This window comes from Xenopus laevis, chromosome 1L (assembly GCF_017654675.1).
Source record: "Xenopus laevis strain J_2021 chromosome 1L, Xenopus_laevis_v10.1, whole genome shotgun sequence".
Taxonomy (NCBI): domain Eukaryota; kingdom Metazoa; phylum Chordata; class Amphibia; order Anura; family Pipidae; genus Xenopus; species Xenopus laevis.
The window spans coordinates 26553486-26574758 of record NC_054371.1 but is presented as its reverse complement, the minus strand read 5'-3'; the positions used below and the strand labels follow the sequence as shown (position 1 = coordinate 26574758).

General features: G+C 42.0%; 1 protein-coding gene across 9 annotated transcripts in view; it reads right to left on the bottom strand.

Annotated features, from left to right (window-relative positions):
* jakmip1.L (janus kinase and microtubule interacting protein 1 L homeolog) overlaps positions 1-21273 on the bottom strand; it is a 102767-nt gene that overhangs the window by 59892 nt on the left and 21602 nt on the right. For 8 of the 9 annotated variants that reach the window (XM_041579775.1, XM_041579769.1, XM_041579787.1 and 5 more), the window contains 2 exon segments: positions 10166-10423; positions 8424-8918 (listed from right to left, as the gene is read on the bottom strand). In XM_041579775.1, the coding sequence (XP_041435709.1) occupies positions 8424-8918; positions 10166-10294 (624 nt within the window). In that variant the 5' untranslated portion in view covers positions 10295-10423. 9 annotated transcript variants of the gene reach the window in all.

The window sequence follows — 21273 nt, the reverse complement described above, 5'->3', positions numbered from 1 at the left end:
AAATATACTGAACAGAAACAAATGGGCAGCAACGCCAGACTTCTGCTTAGTCAAGACTGACCAAACTCTGGATTAAATGTGAAAAATGATAAAGATAAATCTTTTCGAGAGAACTGGAGCAATATCTGGCTGTGGAACAAAGAATATTTGTGAAAATAAAGCAAGCAGACTTAAAAGTCTTATTCAGTTTGTCAAATACATGTTGCTATGTTACCTGACAAGTCAAATCGAGCAATAAACAAAATGTACCAAACAATCTGCTTGACTGAAAACTTAGGATTCGGTGAATAGTTGCCAAATGCCAAGTCGCTATGGTAACCAGACTCTGAGATGCAGGAACTTCCTTGGATTTGTGCAGTTCTATAAATTGCAGGTTGTAAATCAGTCCTTTTACTCAGGAACGGGCAATAGTTCAGTTTATGTCAAAGTGTCAGGGTAGATTGGAATTGAAAATGCCAGGCGATCAGCTACAAACACAATTTAGAAAGAACCTCTGTGCTGAGGGGACATGATTCATGACAGCAACGTAGGACTGTCATCTCCAGCAACATCACAAATTATGGGCATATCCCAGCTAAACTTAAACTTATTTCTCATGAATTTCCCTTACGGTAATGTCACATGATGAATTCCATTTAGTGTTCGAGCAAACGATAGAACCGGACAACCTGGGCCCACTTTTACAGCAATTATATTTAATGCCAAAATCATAGGGTTTTATATATAGGACCATGATGGGAACGGTGCTTAGCTGAAGCCCACCAGGTGACCTGGAAAGCAAATCTGAGGCCACTCCCACGCCCAGGGTTGGACTAGCCGATCTGGATAAAATCCCGGTGGGCCCTCATCCTGCTGGACCCCTCTCACTTGCCACAGTCCACCTCCCTGCCCACTCATTGCCAAACTAGGTCAACCAGTCACGCACAGCCCACCTTCCTTCTTTCAGGCACCACCGTGTGCATGTCTAGGGTTAATGTGTTTATGGTTTATTGTCCATTTTCTGTGCTGATCTAATATGCTGATTGGCAGTTTCATCCTGCCATGTGTGGGGTTAATATGCTCATTGGCCATTTTTGCAGTGATGCTACGTGTCTGGGTTATTAAGGATTCAGGCTGTAGCAAATGGCCTAAAAAGTTGGCACCAAGTTCTGAGCTTCCCTTTAACAGTAGGCCCCATATTTTGTTGTGACAGCTTTGCTTGTATGTGTACATTGTGGAGGGTGACAAAAGCTGTGAGGGTGGTCGTATCAGCACCACCACCATCCCTTCGGGTGTGATTTTCTGGTGGGCTCCAAGTACCCCAGTCCAACAATGCCCACACATGATAGATGATAGAACAGAAGATACTATTCTATTAAATCTTAAAATGTTAAGGGCAGGTAAAAGCCCAAATATAAAAGTCTGTTTTTTATATAATTATAGAACTGATTTCACAAACTGCCATCTGCCTTCAGCTATAACTTCCAACATCCCTCAAGAGCCTATAGCTGTCCAGGGATGCTGGGAGTTGTACTTCCCCACTACAGAAATGGGAACCTGAATGGTGGAACGAAAAAGGGAGGTGCTTATTACCAGCAAAGAGAAGTATATGGGGGAAGGTTTTGAGTCTAACTGTCCAGGGTCAGGATGTAGGCAGAAATGTCCTCATTTTTACATGTTGGGAGTTTTATGTATTTGTCACAGTTTATTGATTAAACCTCTGGGAAAAAAAATATCATTACTAAACAGGTTACTTCACAGATAGAATATAGCATTAAACACAAGTAATGTGAAAAAAGTGCTAAAGAAAAGAAAAGAAGAGGAAAAAAATGCCATTAGGCATATTAGAGAGTATCCTGGTTTCTACAGCACTATTAGATCTGAATAAGCAATTTTATTCAATTTGCAAATGGCTGTTCTGGAGCAGCTTGCAGTTAGTAAATACCAGATGTCCAGCTCATACTGGAACTGTGTTTTCAAAAAAAAAAATTTTTTTAGTTGCTATGTAAAATGCTTCAGTTAGACTTACATAAGGCACAACTGTGATTCAGACAATGTGCATTACCCACCAACTAGTGCACAGACAGATAAGCAGACATACATTATGTAGGGGAAATATCTGCACTCTACTGGTAATGTATTATCTACCTCACAAGGACCAAAGATGGAGAAAGCTTCGGTTTCCTGATTTAGGGTGGTGGCAGATGGTGAGATTAGTCTCCCAGCAACAAATCTTCTCTACTAATCTGTTATGCTTTGGGTAGCCGAGGATGAGGAGAGTATAACAGTGCTTTATTAGCAGAGTCAGTGTAAGGGGCCCGGAGGCTCAGCCAGAGGTAGCGGACCAAGGAGGAAGCACAGTCTAACCAGATCGAGGTATCCAAGGGGTTAAGAGAAAGACGAAGTCAGGTCCAGGCAATAAGGTCGGTACAGGCGGCAGAGATTCAATATACGGTTAAACAGGCAAAGTCAAGATCAATATCAATACCTGGCGTCCTCACGTTGGCGTTTCGACTATGGCTTTCAATCCGACGCTGACGCTTTGGCGATGGCGACCAATCCGACGCCAGCGACGCGATTGTCGCTGGCGTGATGTCACAGAGCTGCGCCCAGGAGGAACCGCATAGGAGACGCCGCCATCTTGGGCGCCGCCATGTAAGTCTTCCTTACAGTACCCCCTTTCTTACGGGGGGCCTCAAGACCACCACAAGAGAGATGGAAAGTGCCTTGCACAAGGATCTCCAAAACTTGGAAATAAACTGAGAGCCTCTGCTTGGAAACCCATGAAGACGGAAAATTTAACGTATGAAAAGTTTTGAGAGTTCTGGAGCAGAGGGCAACATGCGAAGGGGAATGAAATGAACCATCTTGCTGAACCTATCCACCACCACCCAAATAACTGTATGACCCAGGGAAACAGGGAGATCAACAATAAAGTCCATGGCCAGATGGGTCCAGGGTCGAGAGGGAATGGGCAGGGGAGGAAGAAGACCTTTCGATGGAGAATGTCCCGACTTAGAAGCTGCACTGGTAGCGACGAAATCTTTGACATCCTTCCGAAGAGAAGGCCACCAAACGAGGCGAGACAGCAGGTCTGTAGTCTTTCGAATCCCAGAATGGCCAGCCTGCTTGGAACTATGAGATTGTTTAAGGATAGACTGACGAAGTTCAGGCAGAACAAATGCTACCAAAGGTGCTGAAGACTGTGCAGACAGCAGTTGGGAAGCCACAGAAGAAGTCAGAACAGCCACAATCTTGGTAGAAGGCACAATAGGTTCAGCGTCCCCACAACTGGATTCTTCTGGAAGGAAACTCCTAGACAAGGCATCGGCCTTCTTATTTCTGGAACCAGGACGAAAAGACAAGACAAAGTTGAACCTGGAAAAGAAGAGTTCCCACCGGCTTATCTGGGATTTAAACGTTTCAGGGTCTGAATATATTCCAAGTTCTTATGATCAGTAAAGATGGTCAATGGAACAGAGGAACCCTCCAATAAATGCCTCCATTCCTCTAAGGCCAGTTTTACAGCCAAAAGTTCACGATTCCCCACATCGTAGTTCTGTTCAGTGGAAGAGAATTTTTTAGAGAAAAAGGAACAGGGGTGTAATTTTCTATCATCATCAGACCTCTGAGACAGGACTGCTCCAGCCCCCACATCCGAGGCATCTACTTCAATAAAAAACGGCTGAAGAAGGTCTGGATGTCTTAGAATTGGAGCCGAGGAAAAGGAGTTTTTTAAATCTTGAAAGGCTTCCAGTGCCTGTGGAGGCCAGCAGTTTGGTCTTCCACCCTTACGAATGAGGGAAAAGAATGGGTGCAATCTTGGAAGAAAAACCTTTGATAAACTGCCGGCAATAGTTGGCAAAGCAGATGAAATGTTGAATGGATTTAGTACTGGTTGGAAGGGGCCAATCTTGTATGGCGGATGTCTTGGCTGGGTCCATCTCGAAGCCTCTTTGGGAGATGATATAACCTAAGAAAAGGTATTTTAGAGGTTTTAAAAGAACATTTCTATAATTTAGCAAAGAGAGCGTTCTTCCTTAAACGGGAGAGGACCTCATGTACTTGAAGCCGATGTTCTTCCAAGGATTTAGAGAAAATGAGGATATCATCCAAATAGACAACACCACATAGTCCAAGAAGATCTCTGAAGATATTGTTTACGAACTCCTGGAAAACTGCGAGCACATTGCAAAGCCCGAATGGCATGACGAGGTATTCGTAATGTCCATCATGAGTGTTAAAAGCAGTTTTACACTCATCACCCTCACGAATGCGGATCAAATTATAAGCTCCGCGTAGATCTAACTTTGTGAAGTGACTAGCTCCCTTGAGTTGATCAAATAACTCCGAGATGCGAGGAAGAGGGTAGCGTTTTTTGGAGGTAATTTAGTTCAATCCCCAGTAATCAATACAGGGATGAAGACTACCGTCTTTCTTCTGGACGAAGAAGAACCCTGCTCCTCCTGCTGGAGATGAAGAGGGGTGGATGAAACCTCTTAGAAGATCCTCTTGGATGTACTCCTTTATGGCCTTGGTCTCGGAGGAATCTATGACCGGATTGTGAAGTCGGAGCCAAGGCACGCCTGAGGATCACCACCGTAGAAAGGAGGCGCCGTGATTCGTGGCTCGGAAGTGTGGACTGAAGACACCGGAGGTGGAGCCAATGGTGGAGCCGGGGTTGCCAGAGAGAGAGCAGACAGCTTATCCAGAATGGTCGTTAGAGCAAGGCCAAAATTAGACTGCTGAGCTTCATAGGACTCCATGCGGTCCGTCAGTCTACGGAAGTCTCTGCCGAAATCCGATTGGGCTTCCTCGGAAGGGTCCATGGCCCTACAATACTGTAAGGGACCCGCAGGCTCAGCCAGAGGTAGCAGACCAAGGAGGAAGCACAGTCCAACCAGATCGAGGTATCCAAGGGGTTAAGAGAAAGGCAAAGTCAGGTCCAGGTAATAAGGTCGGTACATGCGGCAAAGATTCAATACACGGTTAAACAGGCAAGGTCAAGATCAATATCAGAAGACTATAGCGCACCCAGGAACTCACAATGTGGAACCTATTGTAGGGCAAAGTCAGCAGTGCTCCATTGTCTTTAATACACCTTCTTAGGCGCCAAAAACGGATGCAGTGATGTCATGACGCCGGCGTCCTCACGCTGGCGTTAAATCCGTCACAGACGCTTCGGCGCTGGTGACCAATCCGACATGGCGACGTGTCTGACGCTGGTGTGATGTCACAGAGCTGCGCCCAAGAGGAACCGCATGGTATACGCCTCCATCTTGTGACGCCAGGTAAGCCTTCCTTACAGTCAGACAGCCATTACAAAACAGTTACTTTCACTTTTAAGCTGTCAGGAAGTATGCACAGTATAAGTCTGGGCACAGTGACATCTACAGGCCATTTGTATAAACACCACATATTCGCCCTATAGTAGGAAAGCATTTGGGCAAATGTAATAAACAACAACAATGCATCTTAAAGCAATAATATACATTGTTCACATCACATAGTCCTGGGTCCATGCAGGTAGTATTCTGATTCTCTCAGTACGCCTTATAGGTAAACTTTCTTCAGGCCTATTGCAGTTGGCATCAGGAGTAGGAAAATGTCCTTCATCAAATGGAGCTTCTCCAAAAGTCATATCTAACAGGAGCAAGACAACTTGCATTCCATATGCGTCAATCAGACAGTTCATATGTGTATGGTCCTTGCTGGCGTCTCACTTCAAGTGGTGTAGTAAATTTAGATTGTCCTTGTTTCAGTATTCCTGGTTTCTTAATTCTGACTAATTATCCAGGCTGAAAGTGTACTTCTCTGGCACCACGTTTTCTGTCAGTATAACCCTTGCATTTGGCTTGTTGACGTTTCACAATGTCAGCAGTAGATGATTTTATAGGCACAGTATTTTGTGGAACTTTGGTGTCTGCAACATGAAACTTTTCATTTCTTTAGCATTTCATCTGTTAGATTCACAAACTCACAGGTAACAACCAGCTCTCTCAAAGCTGCTACAAATTTTTCTGTGGATTCACCATTACGTTGTCCACATTGGCGGAATTTATATCTTTCAGCAACCACATTCACACTTGGCACGAAAAAGTTCTTTATAGCAGTAAGAGCAGTTTCATAAGTATCATCAGGAAATGGTAATGTATAGAATATACGCTGTCCCTATGCTCCTAGGCAGTGAATAAGTAAAGCACACTTTCTAGCAGCAGAAATCTCCCCTTGGTCAGCAGCAATAATATAATTTTCAAACATACAGATCCAAGCAGTAAAAGGTATGGTAGGCTCCCCAGGGTTTGGAAGAAAAGGTGCAGGCTGCTGCAGAGGTAGACGAGCCATCCTTGTCGCCATTTGCTATGCTTTGGGTAGCCGAGGATGAGGAGAGTATAACAGTGCTTTATTAGAAGAGTCAGAACGCGATTACGCAACAGTAACTTTCGCTTTTAAGCGGTCAGGAAGTATGCACAGTATAAGTCTGGGCACAGTGACATCTAAACACCACATAATCTATCCAAAATGCCTTCCCGCCGGCAAGAATATGGATCGCCGGCAGGGTGGCATACAAAACGCTTAGCTCTTTTTTTTTTTTTAAGATTAAAACAATAAAAAGTATGTTCAGCACAAGCCCTATTTACCTCACTCATGTTGAACAAGGGGAAATACTGCCCCCTCACGTCCCCAATTATTTACCACATGCCATGCAATGGTAGAAAGTGCATCAAAATTAAAATGACATTGAATGCAGATTATCTATGGCTCCCAGACTGAATAGATTGGAGTTTGTGTGTACTAGTGATGTGTAGGCTGGCTAGATACCCGCAGGACACGTGGGTTTATTCAACCTCAGCACTGTAGAATGGCATCCATTATATAATCTATGCAGAGCTGCTACTTGATACAACAGCCATATAGTTATACAGTTAATCAATGTTAGTTCCCCTTTAACATGAACATAATATTGGCAATGCATGCAGCAGCAACTTCCACACAGGGATTGACATTTTGACTCTGTGTAGAATTCTTCTCTCATTCATTGAAAATCTGCTACCTTTAATCAATATCCTGCCTTGCTAAATAGCAATTAATTTAGATACATTTTTCAAGGCCACACAGATAACCGATATAATTACGTAATATGCATCCAAATAAAATTACTAAACTGACTGTTTGGGATCTGTTATCCAGAAACACATTATACAGAAAGTTCAGAATTATGGCAAGGTCGTCTCCTGTAGTGTCCATTTTAAAGGCAAAGGAAAGGTTAAAACTAAGTAAGCCTTATCAGAAAGGTCCATTCATATATACCAGTTAAACCCTTCGAAGTAATGCTGCTTTGAGTCCCCTGTCAAAAGAAACACAGCATTTCTTTCCTCCTATTGTGTACATGGACTTCTGTATCAGACTTCCTGCCTTCAGCTTAAACCTCCTTGCACCGGGTGTGAGCATGCTCAGTTTGCTCCTCTTCCCTCCCCCCTCCCTTCCCTGCTGTAATCTAAACCCAGAGCTATGAGTGAGCAGGGAGAGACTCAAGCAGGAAGTGATGTCACACCAAGCCAATACTGCAGCTGCTATCCTAAACAGCGTTTTACTCGAGTATGGAAAAACATTCTACAGAATAAATATAGCAGTCTATCTTACACTATTGCAGCTAATCTATTCAATAAATAAAATGCCTCCATAGCTTTCCTTCTCCTTTAATCATATAATTCCTTTTTCTAAAAATTATTTCATTTTTTTCTCTATTATTATAAAACAGTAGCATGCACTCGATGGTGACTATGCTGCATAAATCAATATTGGTGTCAAAAACAATCCTATTGGGTTTATTTAATGTTTGAATTATTTTTTTTAGCAGTCCTAAAATACGGTGATCCAAATTATGGGAAGACTCCTTATCCTGAAAACCACAGGTCCCATACCTCCATCTGTTTTTGCAAGGGTGAGGTGACAAGCCTCGATAAAGTGTTTACAAACAGTATGAGGGATTGTATTTGGGAGCTCCAGAGCTACTAGCAGCAGCTACTTTTGCTAGCTACAATATATCCTGCCATAGACAATACTGAGAATTGTCTCCACCAAAAAACACGTAGTGGTCTTAGCAAAGACAATTTTCACTATTGTCTATTTTGTAGCCATGACAAGTAGCTGCTACTAGTAGCCCTGTGTGTCTTCACCCTGTTACTTCTCCTTGGAATTACATTTTAGTGTAAAATGGTGTAAAATTTGGGAAAATGTAAAAACAGGTAAATTATACATAATATACAGGTGGGACCAAAAAAAAAAAAAAAAAGAGGGAAACCTTAAAAATCTGGTGATATAAAATTGAGGTTTCGCTGTAAATAACGTGAAAAGTGAGCCATTATTTTTGTCATTGTTCCATATGTAAGTTTGTGTACAATGAGCAGAAATAACATTGTACGTTTAAGTCCCCTACATACCAGCCTACGGATATCCTTTTCAGATTCCCGCTTTATCCTAGCAATCTCGTCCTGGTGAGTCTGGTAAGCGATACGCAGGTCTGTGGCCTTCATCTTGTCCGCTTGCATAACATTGCCCAGGCTCTCTTCCATTTGCTTCTTCTCGGTTTTCAACGCCAGGATTTCCTGTTGTAACTTGGTTCTCTCACTATCGAAGGCCTTCCTTGCTTCTTCTCGGGCCTCATTTAGCAGAGCTGTCTTCACCTTATCTGCAGTCCCATCCCGTAGCACATTTAAAGTGCACTGTAAACGTTGGATTTCACTGTCCTTAATTTTTACCACGCGAGCTACATCCTGTTCATGCTGCCTTATTAGGGACTCCCGGACAGACTGGACTTCTCTCATTTTATCCTCATGGAGCTTGGCTTTCAGTTCAGAAATGTGCACCTTATGCCGATGCTGCTCTTGCTCCCTTTCTAGTCTGACATCTTGAAGTTTTTCTCGAAGCTTCCCAACCTGAGGAGAAAATCATATATATATACATAATAATGTAAGAACTATGCATAAATATAGATAATTGGGGAGGTTCAACAGATGGCTTAATTATCTACTGACTATGCTCTTGTTTATATGTGTGTGTATATTTTGTTAATGTAGACATGCCTACTGATACTTCAGGTAGAAACGTGTGGTTTCTATTCTAGCCGGTGGAACCTTCCTGGTAGCCCAACCAAAGATGCCAGATCATATAGATCTCAGAGTAGCACTAGATGACCAGCAGGATCAGGTATAAAAAGATAGACCTGGAAGGGATCTGCTTTATCAACTACCCAACATCAGTAGCAGGAGAAACAAAGCCTGGCTATATCAAACTGTAACCTACAGCACCTAATATCCCCCTATTTGTGTCTGTAAGTTATCCTCCCATTTAGATAAGCTCTACAGGGGCCTCCATCCTCGTCTCCTTGACACTAATTGTTATTGTACTTTTACAGACGGACATCGGCTAGCATGGGGGTGAACCAGTAAGTTACACAGTCTTAAAGGCAGGCAGTGTATTCAGGGATTAAACAAGAACTAAAGCTCCCCATATATCTAACCTAGACATTCTTTCATTAGTTTCTGTATCCTTTTAGGCAAATAACACAAGCCATGCCATGAGCAGGCAAGTGGGTAAATGAATAATCAACATTACTGTTACCAGGTTTGTGTAAATTGCTCTCAGCTTATACAGATAGAGATTTACCAACACTCTAGCATAGTTCTCCTGTACTAAGCATAATTAAGCAGGAACATCCTCTGGTATAGTTTTTGCATCTGCAGCATGTATTTAAGCAGGACTATTTTCTTCAGATCTCTAGAGGGTCGCCAAAGCGGATACCCTACACATTTTTTAGCACAAACATAACAGGATTATCCTACACATCCTGACTGCTTCAATGGTTTCTATAATCTATATACACGTCATAGATACTAGAAAACTCTGCCTGGGAAACCTTATAATAAACATGCTATTTGTACTGACTAAAGCTGAAAGATAAATAGCATATATTAAACATGTAAGAGCTGCCATTCTACAGTTATTCTTACATTAATAGTCAAATTAGGAGCCTAGAGCGGCCTGCACAGTCCTTCCTTTCTGCAAATGCCCCAGAGTCTACAATCTAATGCATTATTCATGCTCATCTACAATCCTTGTCAAAGGAAATTCTACTGCTAGATCTGCCCAAAATCCTCTGTCCTCTTTTTCAAGCCTTAAATACCTTGTTTTTTTCTTGCTGATAATCTATTTGAATCTGTGTCAGCTTTGCCCGTAGTTCCTCATTAGCAGCCTGGAAAGCCTCCATCTCAACATCACACTTCTCTCCTCTGGATCGGTTTTTCTTCGACATTTTGTTTACTGCCTGGCTACAACCAGTTTTCTCCACTGCAAGTTTTCTTTGGCATAAGAGTATCAACTGTATTTCAATTCACAATGTCTCTTCTTGTGGCCCTTTGCCATTCTCTTTTCCTCTTTTCACCTAGCGTGGGGAGAAATACGCATTAAACATAACCATTAAATAGAAAACATACTTATCAGACAAACATGAGAATTGGTGCTCATGTCAAATAATTCAGCGTTGTCCATCTAATGTCAAACAATAGAAAAAAAAACGTATTTTTGTAAGATATAAAAAAATCCTTGGAGGGTTACTTTCAGTCTTCCAGCCTCGGGGAGGGGATGCTTGTCTACAACAACCTAAACATAGTAAAGATTTACCATTTGCAATTGGTAAAAGCCGATGACCCTTTTCTACCCAAAGTTAAGCTTAAAGGACAAGTAAAGCACAAAATTAAAATTTGCCCAATAAAAGAAAATTCAATGCAACTTTCAGACATCATATGTAAAAAAACAAGAATGTGCCAGTGCATTAAACTCTTTTAGATTCAGAAGGAATGTGCTTTAGAAAGTTGTGTTTCTGGTTACTTTATTGAAAATTTATGCAATACCCCTACTAGTCACACCCATTGGTTTCACTTCCTGCTGCCTCCTTTCCCAGGCTGTGCAGGGAACATTTTCAGTGCTTTTTAAAGTTATGTGTATAAGCATTTGCTATTGAAAGGAACATTTTGCATCCTGGTTGTTACTTTTTAAACAATGCTGCAAAAGTCATTGTTCCCCAGCAAAGACAGGTCTGTTAATCAGCTGCCTTGTCTCGCATTGTATCAACAGTCTGAGCCATCAGGGCAGAGAATAGATAAGGACAGATACTGTTTTTAATAGCAATACAATGCAATCAATGTATATTGCAAAGCTGCTTAGAATTAATTTGTCTTTTATTAGGCAAAACTTTTTTTGCATTGATATTCCCTTTAAGGGCAATAAAGCTGCTGGTTATTTATAACCATCAGTAAAAACTATGAGCAGGCCACCATTAGTGATGATTGAGTTTCAGAAAATAAAATGAAATTTAAAGCAGCCTTGGGTGTTTTGAATTGATGAGAAATGGCATAAACCACATACTCTCTATATCAGTGGCGTAAGCAGAGGCTTGCTAGTTCCTTTATAGTTACGCCACTGCTCTACATGTACTGCTCAAAACACCCATACCATCATCATGATACTGTAGGGACCCACAGGGTTAATGTACCCCTAAAGCTTTAAAGGAAAACTATACCCCCAAAATGAATACTTAAGCAACAGATAGTTTATATCAAATTGAATGACATATTAAAGAATCTTACCAAACTGGAATATATATTTACATAAATATTGCCCTTTTACATCTCTTGCCTTGAGCCACCATTTCGTGACTCTATCTGTGCTGCCTCAGAGATCACCTGACCAGAAATACTACAACACTAACTGTAACAGGAAGAAGTGAGGAAGCAAAAGGCAGAACTCTGTCTGTTAATTGGCTCATGTGACCTTACATGTGGTTTGTATGTGTGCACAGTGAATCTTACGATCTCTGGGGGCGGCCCTTATTTTTTAAAATGGCAATTTTCTATTTATGATTACCCAATGGCACATACTACTAAAAAAGTATATTATTATGATAATGGTTCATTTACATGAAGCAGGGTTTTACACATGAGCTGTTTTACTCAGTATCTTTTAATAGAGACCTACATTGTTTGGGGGGTATAGTTTTCCTTTAATTCCTTGTAGCTAATTTGTAAAGATGTATTATTGGCCAGGAGGCGCTGTGACCATGTCCTGTCACACTCTGGTATAGTGAGTGAGAAGGGGGTGGATCTCCCTCTTTGGCTGCTCCAGCTGGGTGTGTCCAGGGGAGCCTGGGTACAGCAAGGCCCAGAAAGCCATGTGCCTAGAGGGACCGGGTCCTCTAGTGTATAAGTCGGGGAGCAGGCAACCCCTGTGCATGAGGTTAGATAAACAGGGTTAGTTCTGTCATAGACTCTCTAGGAGAGTAACAGATAGTAAGAGGATAGATAGTAAGAGCAGTTGGAGCTCCATCGAGGATTGTAGTAGGGAGTAGCTTCCCAAGGCTTTTGAATTGCCTAGAGTGAAGGGGCCACAGTGGATAGGGTGTCAGGATTAGAAAGGTGTTCACCCTGACCACTCCACTGGATGGGAGCCGGATCACTTTGAGGTGTATTGCAGAAGAAAATAGATGTACTAACTGACTACCTTGCCTGATGGGAGTCACGGTCTCTGCTGTGTGCTGTAACCTGTTTCAGCCTGCTGTGTAGCATTGTGTATGCCTTGTACCTCTGTAAGTAAACCCTGGGCTCATTTGTCTTGGTTTATCACAAGAATCTCCTGTCGCCCATTATTTCTACTTGGTGTAGCAATGTAGCGCGAGAGTTGTAGTTAAACTACTCCACCTGGGAAATCTCCCATGTAGCGAAGGCCCTAGCCTGAAGTGTTTTGAGTGTATCCCATGCTCTAACAACTAGCTGGACATGAACCCCTTTTTGGTCTGCCTAGTCAGATTGGCGTTACAATACTATGGGGATTGCTATATTAAAGGAAAACGAAACCCCCAAACAATGCAGGTCTCTATAAAAATATATCACATAATATAGTTGGTATGTAAAACCCTGCTTCATCAAAATAAATAATTTTCATAAAAAAAATACACCTTTTTAGTAGTATGTGATACAGGGTAGTCCTAAATAGAAAATTGCCATTTTAAGTACTAAGGCCGGCCCCCTGGGATTATACAATTCACAGTACACGCAAACCATACATGTTAGGTCACATGAGCCAATTAACAGACAGAGTTCTGTCTTTTGCTTCCACACTTCTTCCTGTTATAGTTGTAATATTTCTGGTCAGGTGATCTCTGAGGCAGCACACAGACCATCACAAAATGGTAGCTCAAGGGAAAAGATGCAAGGTCAATATTTATTGATTATGTTCCAGTTTGGCAGGATTCTTTAATAGGCCATGTCTGTGATAACCCAGTGCAGGGTGTTGCAGAACTAGAAGAATCCACACAGATAGGTTAGACTGCAGGGTAGAAGTAGGGTTGCCACCTTTTTTAAAATGTTTTACCGACTGCTGGGGGGCGGGGACACAAAGGGGTGGGCCGTGATGTCAAAAGGGGCAGGGACACGCCACGGACGCTAGAAGAAGTAAAAGAAAAGGTAAGTTCCAGGGGATTGGGGGCAGGCCGAGGGCTCCTTTTAATCGTATTACAAATTTACCGGCAGCTACATTGCCGGTAAATTTGTAATACCGGCCCCGCCCTTGGCAGGTATTTTACCGGCTAGGCCGGTAAAATACCGGCCGTGTGGCAACCCTAGGTAGAAGTCAGCTTTATTCCTGGCTGCTCTCTTCACACTGTCTGCTCCATCTCCTTCATTGTGTCCATAACCTCGCATTACTACACCCAGTGCTAAGCTGCTAATGCATATTAACATGAATATTTGACATGAATGGCTGGCACAACATTACAGGCCACTTAATAGGAAATAAACTATTGATTAAATATTCTTTCTGGGTGTATACTTTTCCTTTAATGGAGAAGGAAAGGCATCCTGCACTGGGGGGGTGCCAAATGTTAGACAGCCCCAAGTGAATATATTTACTTACCTGAAACCCCGGGCAGGTGCTCCTATCAGCAGAAAACTGCACCGGCACCGGGTTATACCAGTGAGCACCACAGAACGATCCTCTTCCGGCTTCTTCTTCAAATTTCCCGGGGCAGGCGCATGCGCAGTTGAACAAAATAGCCGACAGTTATGCAATTCGAGTGTTTTAGAAAACAAAGCCAATTCTCAGTATGGTCTATGGCAACCGCTGACAAAACATTGGCGACATATAGCACCCTTGTGTCATCACACTAAAGGATTTATTATTTTGCTCCTTGCCTGTGGGGAGGGCTTCATTCTTCTAGCAGACAGGAGGAATTGCAAACGGAGCACAGCAATGATTGTCAGTTGTCAGAGCTAAAAAGTGTAGTTCTTGCAGCAGGTTACCAATAAATGTTTTGTAACATTATCAGAATTGGCCAGTAAATATGAATTAGGATCCCCACTGTAAGACGTTTCTGCAATTCCGTATATGGTAGTAAATGTAATGTTTTCTGTGCTCGGTAGTGGAACTTATGCAGAATACATTCATGTAAAATTAGTAGGGATGCACCGAATCCAGGATTCAGTTCGGGATTCGCCCTTTTTCAGCAGGATTCGGATTCGGCCGAATCCTTCTGTCCGGCCGAACCCGAATTTGCATATGCAAATTAAGGGTGGAAATCACGTGACTTTTTGTCACAAAACAAGGAAGTAAAAAAGGTTTCCCCCTGCCCGCCCCTGGATTCGGATTTGGTTCGGTATTCAGCCGAATCCTTCGTGAAGAAATCGGGGGTTCAGCTGAATCCGAAATAGTGGATTCGGTGCATCCCTAAAAATTTGTGTTACTACGCAGGACTGAATCAAAGTGCAACACACACATTCTGTAATATAAACAGATCAATGTATACTTGTGTAACAGCCTGTACATCTGTATGATAAAAATCCCTTAGGAACAGGGCACTGACAAGTAAAAATACAACTGATCTAATTATCTTCGGCATCTCTATCATTTCCAATGCCTATTAACCATATTTAGGTTTAAGATCAGGTTCCTGCTGTATGAAAAGGTCCTTCTAGCGGTTTAAGCATGATAGCTAAAAGTTCCATGTCCATATGATACACAAAAGCCAAGAAGAATCTATAGGATATTTCCCTAAAAATGGTGATAAATGGCTTCATCAGTTACACTCACTTCTTTGCATCAATTAATTGGAAAAAAAAAGCTGAATTTTTGTAACGTGCACATTATAGAACGAATATAGATTACATTTTAAGTACAGGTATGGGATCAGTTATCCGTAAACCTGTTATCCAGAATGCTCCGAATTATGGGAAGGCCATCTCTCATAGACTCCAATTATATTAAAATAATCCAGATTTATAAAATTGATTTTCGTTTTCTTTGTAATACAGGCATGGGACCGGTCATCCAGAATGCTCTGGACCTGGAGTTTTCCGGCTAACTAATCTTTCCGTTAAATCCTTAAAATCTACTAGAAAATTATATAAATTTCCAATAAGGATTAATTATGGATCAAGTACAAGATACGGTTTTATTATTACAGAGAAAAAGGAAATCATTAACAATTTGGATTATTTGGATAAAATGGAGTCTATGGGGGACAGCCTTTCTGTAATTCGGACCTTTCTGGATTATGGGTTTCCGGATAATCGATCCCATACCTGTAATAAAACAGCATCTTGTACTTTAACATCTGAATGGCCGTAGGTTGGCCCACAAAGAGCCGCATGACTAGTAAAGAGAGCTTTGCTCTATGGACTGTTTCTGCCAGAGTCTCTTGGACAAGGTTTGCTTATTTCTGCCTAAATAAATCCAAAGCACAAGTTGTTTTTTCCATTCATCTGTTCCACAAGCCATGACGCACAAGCAGACAGGGAAAGGGAAGATGGTTTGCACTGCCTCTCATGCTGAAAGAAAGGTGAAGCGCTTCAAGTACTTCCAACAAAGCGAAGTACAAGATGGCCTCATGCAGACGGAGAACTTCACTTGCACTTATTCTGGAAGCAACCTCTTGCAATTTGTACCCTAGCAACCCAATTGCAGAAATTGCAAACTGGAGAACTGCTGAATAAAAAGCTAAATAACTCAAAAACAACAAACAATAAAAAATGAAAACCAGTTGCAAATTTTCTCAGAATATCACCCTCTACATCAAACCAAAAGTTAACTCAAAGGTGAACAATCCCTTTAGGACTGTGTGTCCCAACATTTTGAAAATAGAAAGAGGGACAGAAAGTTTTGCCGAGAACAGCGCAGCGAAAATCTTTGACCATGCCCATTTTATGACCACACCTCCTAATTACCATGTCCATTTTACAAAATTTGGCAGGCTATGGAAAGTTTGAACACATTTCTAGGAGTTTTAGGGTTGGGTTTTATGTGATATTACAGTTTTGCTAATGGAGGTAAATTGCCCTTTAAGCTGCAAGTCACAGTTTCCCCAAGAGACCTGCTTATCTTAAATAGTTACAATTGTTTTTTTTGTTAAATTGTAACAGATATATTTAAGTGCACCTGCCATGTTTTCTATGCTTTCTGCCAAAAGCCAATTAAGATTTAGAAACTTTGTAACTTTTTCTGGCTGTTCAGTGCAGGAGATGAGAAAATCAGGACATTCTAGTAACAATCCAGGACTGTGGGTTGAGCTGTCAAAACGGGACTGTCCCGCGAAAAAAACGGGACATTTGGGAGGTATGTGTGTGGAATGCTGCAGGTGGCATTTACAAAGCAATAGCTGCTTGCCCAAGAACATAAATTGACCAGACTGGCACTTGACACCAATATATGGGGTTAGCCATTTACCCAGCCTCTACCAACAATAGGATCAAAGAGGCTCAGACTATCCAACTGCCCCCAGTTCAAGGTAGCCAGTTGGTACCAAATGAGGGTGCATCAGTTAGGCAACCTGACTGCCTGTGTGACCCTAACCTTTTTGTAATAGTACATAGTTCGTGGCTCGGAAAGTGAAGCAATGGAACATGATGTGCTAAAAGGGACCCACAGAGAAGCAGTTATTGGTGGACAGACCGGAGGAATAATAGGTGCAGAATGGTTTTGTCTATGCAAGTGCAAATGCTATCCCAAGGCAAAAGTCACAAAACAATCCATTTGTCATAAGAATTGTGCAGATCCCGGAGCTCAGTGCACCACGCCCTGTAACTTAATAGCTGCTGACAAAGTCCCCCAAGCAATGAAAATATGGTTTCTTCCCAGCAGCTCCCAACTGGCTCATGAATACATGAACAAAGAAAAGATTGGCACTTTTGTCGTCGTCATAATAAACTGGTTCTACTGCATGACGTAGAGAGAGATATTCTGAGACAATTTGCAATTGTTTTTTATTTTTCATTGTTTGTGGTTTTTGAGTTATTTAGCTTTTTATTCAGCAGCTCTCCAGTTTGCAATTTCAGCACTCTGGTTGCTAGGGTCCAAATTACCCTAGCAACCATGCATTGATTTGAATAAATGACTGGAATATGAATAGGAGATGCCAGAGTAGATTGCAATTGGGTATTCTATAACATACTTGAAGTTAAGTGGCACTTTTTATTTCCGAAAGATTTAGCAACTGCCTATCTAAATTCTATATTCCAGCAGCCATAAAGCAGATTTTTTTTTTAAAGGGGGGGCGGTTCACCTTGAAGGTAACTTTTAGAATGTTATAGAATGTCCGGTTCTATGCAACTGTTCACTTGGCCTTTATTATTATTATTATTATTATTTTTTTTTTTTTTTAATTATTTGCCTAGTTTTTCTGACTCTTTCCAACTCTCAAATGAGGGTCACTGACCCCATCTAAAAAAAATAAATGTTTTGTAAGATCATAAATGTATTTCCATTGCTACATTTTATTACTCATCTATTCATATTCAAGTCTCTTATTCAATTCAATGCATGGTTGCTAGGAAAATTTAGGCCCTAGCAACCAGACTGCTGAAATTGCAAACTGGAGTGCTAATGAATAAAAAGCTAAATAACTCAAAAACCACAAACAATGAAAACCAATTGCAAATTGTTTCAGAAAGCAAGCTCTACAACATACTAAAAGTTAACTCAAAGATGAACAACCACTTTAAGGTCAGGCCACACAAGCAGATTTGGGGGGGGGGGGGGATTAGTCGCATCAGCAACAACTCTCCTCTTCTTCGGGGCAACAATCTACCCGAACTGCCTTCCCCCTGCCCTCCGCCGGCTAAAGGGCAGGGGGAAGGCAGTTCGGGGAGATTGTCGCTTGAAGAAGAGGAGAGTTGTTGCTGGAGCAACTAATCTCCCCGAATCTAGTGTCAGACTGGCCCCGACCCTTAATGGGCCCCCGTCTGGCCAGTCCCCTCTCCTGATTGGAAAAAAAAGGGGGCTTTTTAGGCGCTGCGCAGCGCCACCTATGCATTAACACAGGTGCGCCAAGCGGCCTATAGTGTTAATAGTGCCTATAGTAGCACTGGGGATAATAGTCTCTGGGAAGGGACAGTGACTGTGGGATAGCAGGTATAGTAGGGAGAGATGGTGCCTATAGTAGCACTGGGGATAATAGTCTCTGGGAAGGGACAGTGACTGTGGGATAGCAGGTATAGTAGGGAGAGATGGTGTCTATAGTAACAGTGGATAATAGTCTCTGGGAAGGGAGTGTGACTGTGGGATAGCAGGTATAGTAGGGAGAGATGGTGCCTATAGTAACAGTGGATAATAGTCTCTGGGAAGGGAGTGTGGCTGTGGGATAGCAGGTATAGTAGGGAAAGATGATGCCTATAGTAACAGTGGGGATAATAGTCTCTGGGAAGGGAGTGTGACTGTGGGATAGCAGGTATAGTAGGGAGAGATGGTGTCTATAGTAACAGTGGGATAATAGTCTCTGGGAAGGGAGTGTGACTGTGGGATAGCAGGTATAGTAGGGAGAGATGGTGCCTATAGTAACAGTGGGATAATAGTCTCTGGGAAGGGAGTGTGACTGTGGGATAGCAGGTATAGTAGGGAGAGATGGTGCCTATAGTAACAGTGGGATAATAGTCTCTGGGAAGGGAGTGTGACTGTGGGATAGCAGATATAGTAGGGAGAGATGGTGCCTATAGTAACAGTGGGATAATAGTCTCTGAGAAGGGATCATGGAATAGTAGATGTGGTAGGGTTATACAGAATGTGTGGGTAAGACAGCCTCTAGGCAAGTATGGCAGATAGAATTTTGCAGCTCCACAGCAAATGGAGCAATATTAGCAAGACGTTTAGGCAACTTCGGGCGACTTTGGAAAACGAACCGCCACGTGTGATTAGCGCAGGCGTTTTTTAATTTTAGCCGGCGCAGAGTCAGGGAAGGGGTTTGGGGAGCAAAAACGAGGCGAAAAACGAGGCAATTAGTCGCCAAGTGGCAAAATCTCCCCAAAACGCCCTGTGTGGACTTACCCTAAAGGGGTAGGCAGAATTAATACACAAATGCGTCACATCAGTAACACCAGGAGCAACATGCACACAACTGAACTTTGCCGTGCAATAAAAGAAAATGACAACGTACCTTCAGCTTTTTTCTTCTTTCATTTTCTCAGTCAATTCGCTTCATTACACTTCCTATGTACCCGACCACAGTGCTTCCTCTCTATCTGACTAAAAGTGCATCTCCTGCAATAGCTTCTGGGTACGGCAGAATGTTTACAGACGATAGCACCACTTATCTCATATCACCACAAATGCTTTGCTGTAACTCGACACTAGAGAAACAGAAACCTCTATCTATAGTTTAACAAAAAAAAAAAGGTTGTCTACAAAAGTCTGTTCCTGAAGGGTAAAGAGCTGCTGCTTCAGTCTTTTATCTAGGTAATAACGCCCCGCCCTCTTGTGAAATACAGTATAAGGATATTAGAAACCACAGAGAAACTCCGTGACAATGTAAAGGTCGTACAACTCTAAGGTACCTTCTGAAATCCTCAGAATTTTAATAATGCACAGCGTATTAACTGTTAAGTAACACAAGGGACAGGAGTACCAATTAGAATTTATATCACTTAACAGAGTTAATCTAGTGAATAAAGTACCCCCTCTCTTGAGGAGTTTCATGACAGGTCATGGAACTCCGAGGTAACTACTAATATCCTCATATTTTGCAACAGGGGGTACTTTATTTATTATAATACACAAATTTCAGTGAGTCATGTGACAGAAATGACATCAGAAATCACCGTTTATAACTGATGACATCAGAACTCACCGTTTATAAGGATATAGTTTACAAGATATTCATGGCTTTTGTGTATTATAAGGATATTATAAGTTACAGAGTGTTATATCCCAGTAATGTAGGCAGGCTGTTACCAGTTCACCATCTTTACTTCACACACACAGACTAGCTTCCCAGTCTCCTCCCACTATTCCCAAGGCTGCAACATTCTAACATCCTTCAAAAGTAATTAACTTTGTAAAGCTTAATCCAGTTTATGCAAATACACAACACAGACCTAGAGTCCTGCGCGGGTCCATTTTTTTGTAACCTGTACCCGAAACCTGCAATCCGCAACCCAGACCCGCATTCTTACCCTCTTGGACCCGCTACCCGACCCAACTAGGGTTGCCAAAAATACCGGCCTTCCTTTATATTTAACTTTTTTCCCTATTAATAACATTGAGATCAACCATCATTTTTACCGGCCAGGTGGCAACCCTAGACCCAACCCGCAAGTACCTTATCCTCAACCCGGACCTGCTGACCATCAAGAATGAGGAAGTGCTGTCATTGTAAATGTGGAAGTGACATCATTGGAAGTAGGCGTGATAAGAAAAAAGGAGTTAAAAAATAGCTAATGAGAAGACCCCCAACCCGACCCGCAAACCCGCAGAACCGCCATCTATACCCGCACCCGGAACGTCTACCCGCAGGTTTTTGTGGATAACCCACAGGTACCTGACCCGCTCAGGACTCTAACACAGAGGAGTTTATACTGTACAGGTCATGGAATTCTGAGGTGACTTCTAATATCCTCATATTTTGCGACAGGGGCTACTTTATTTATTCTAATGCACAAGGTTCAGAGTCATGAGACAGAAATGACATCACTAAGTTCTTATAACTGATTACACCACTAAGTACTGTTTATAAGGATAAAATTTACAGGATATTCATGGCTCTTATGTTATAAGGATTTATACCATATATAATATGGAGCCTGTTATCCAGAATGCTTGGGATCTGGGGGTTTTCTGGATAACGTTATCGTTCCATAATTTGGATCTTCATCCCTTAAAGGAAAACTATACCCTTCTTCCTGTTACAGTTAGAGCTGCAGTATTTCTGGTCAGGTGATCTCTGAGACAGCACACAGACCATCACAAAATGGTGGTTTA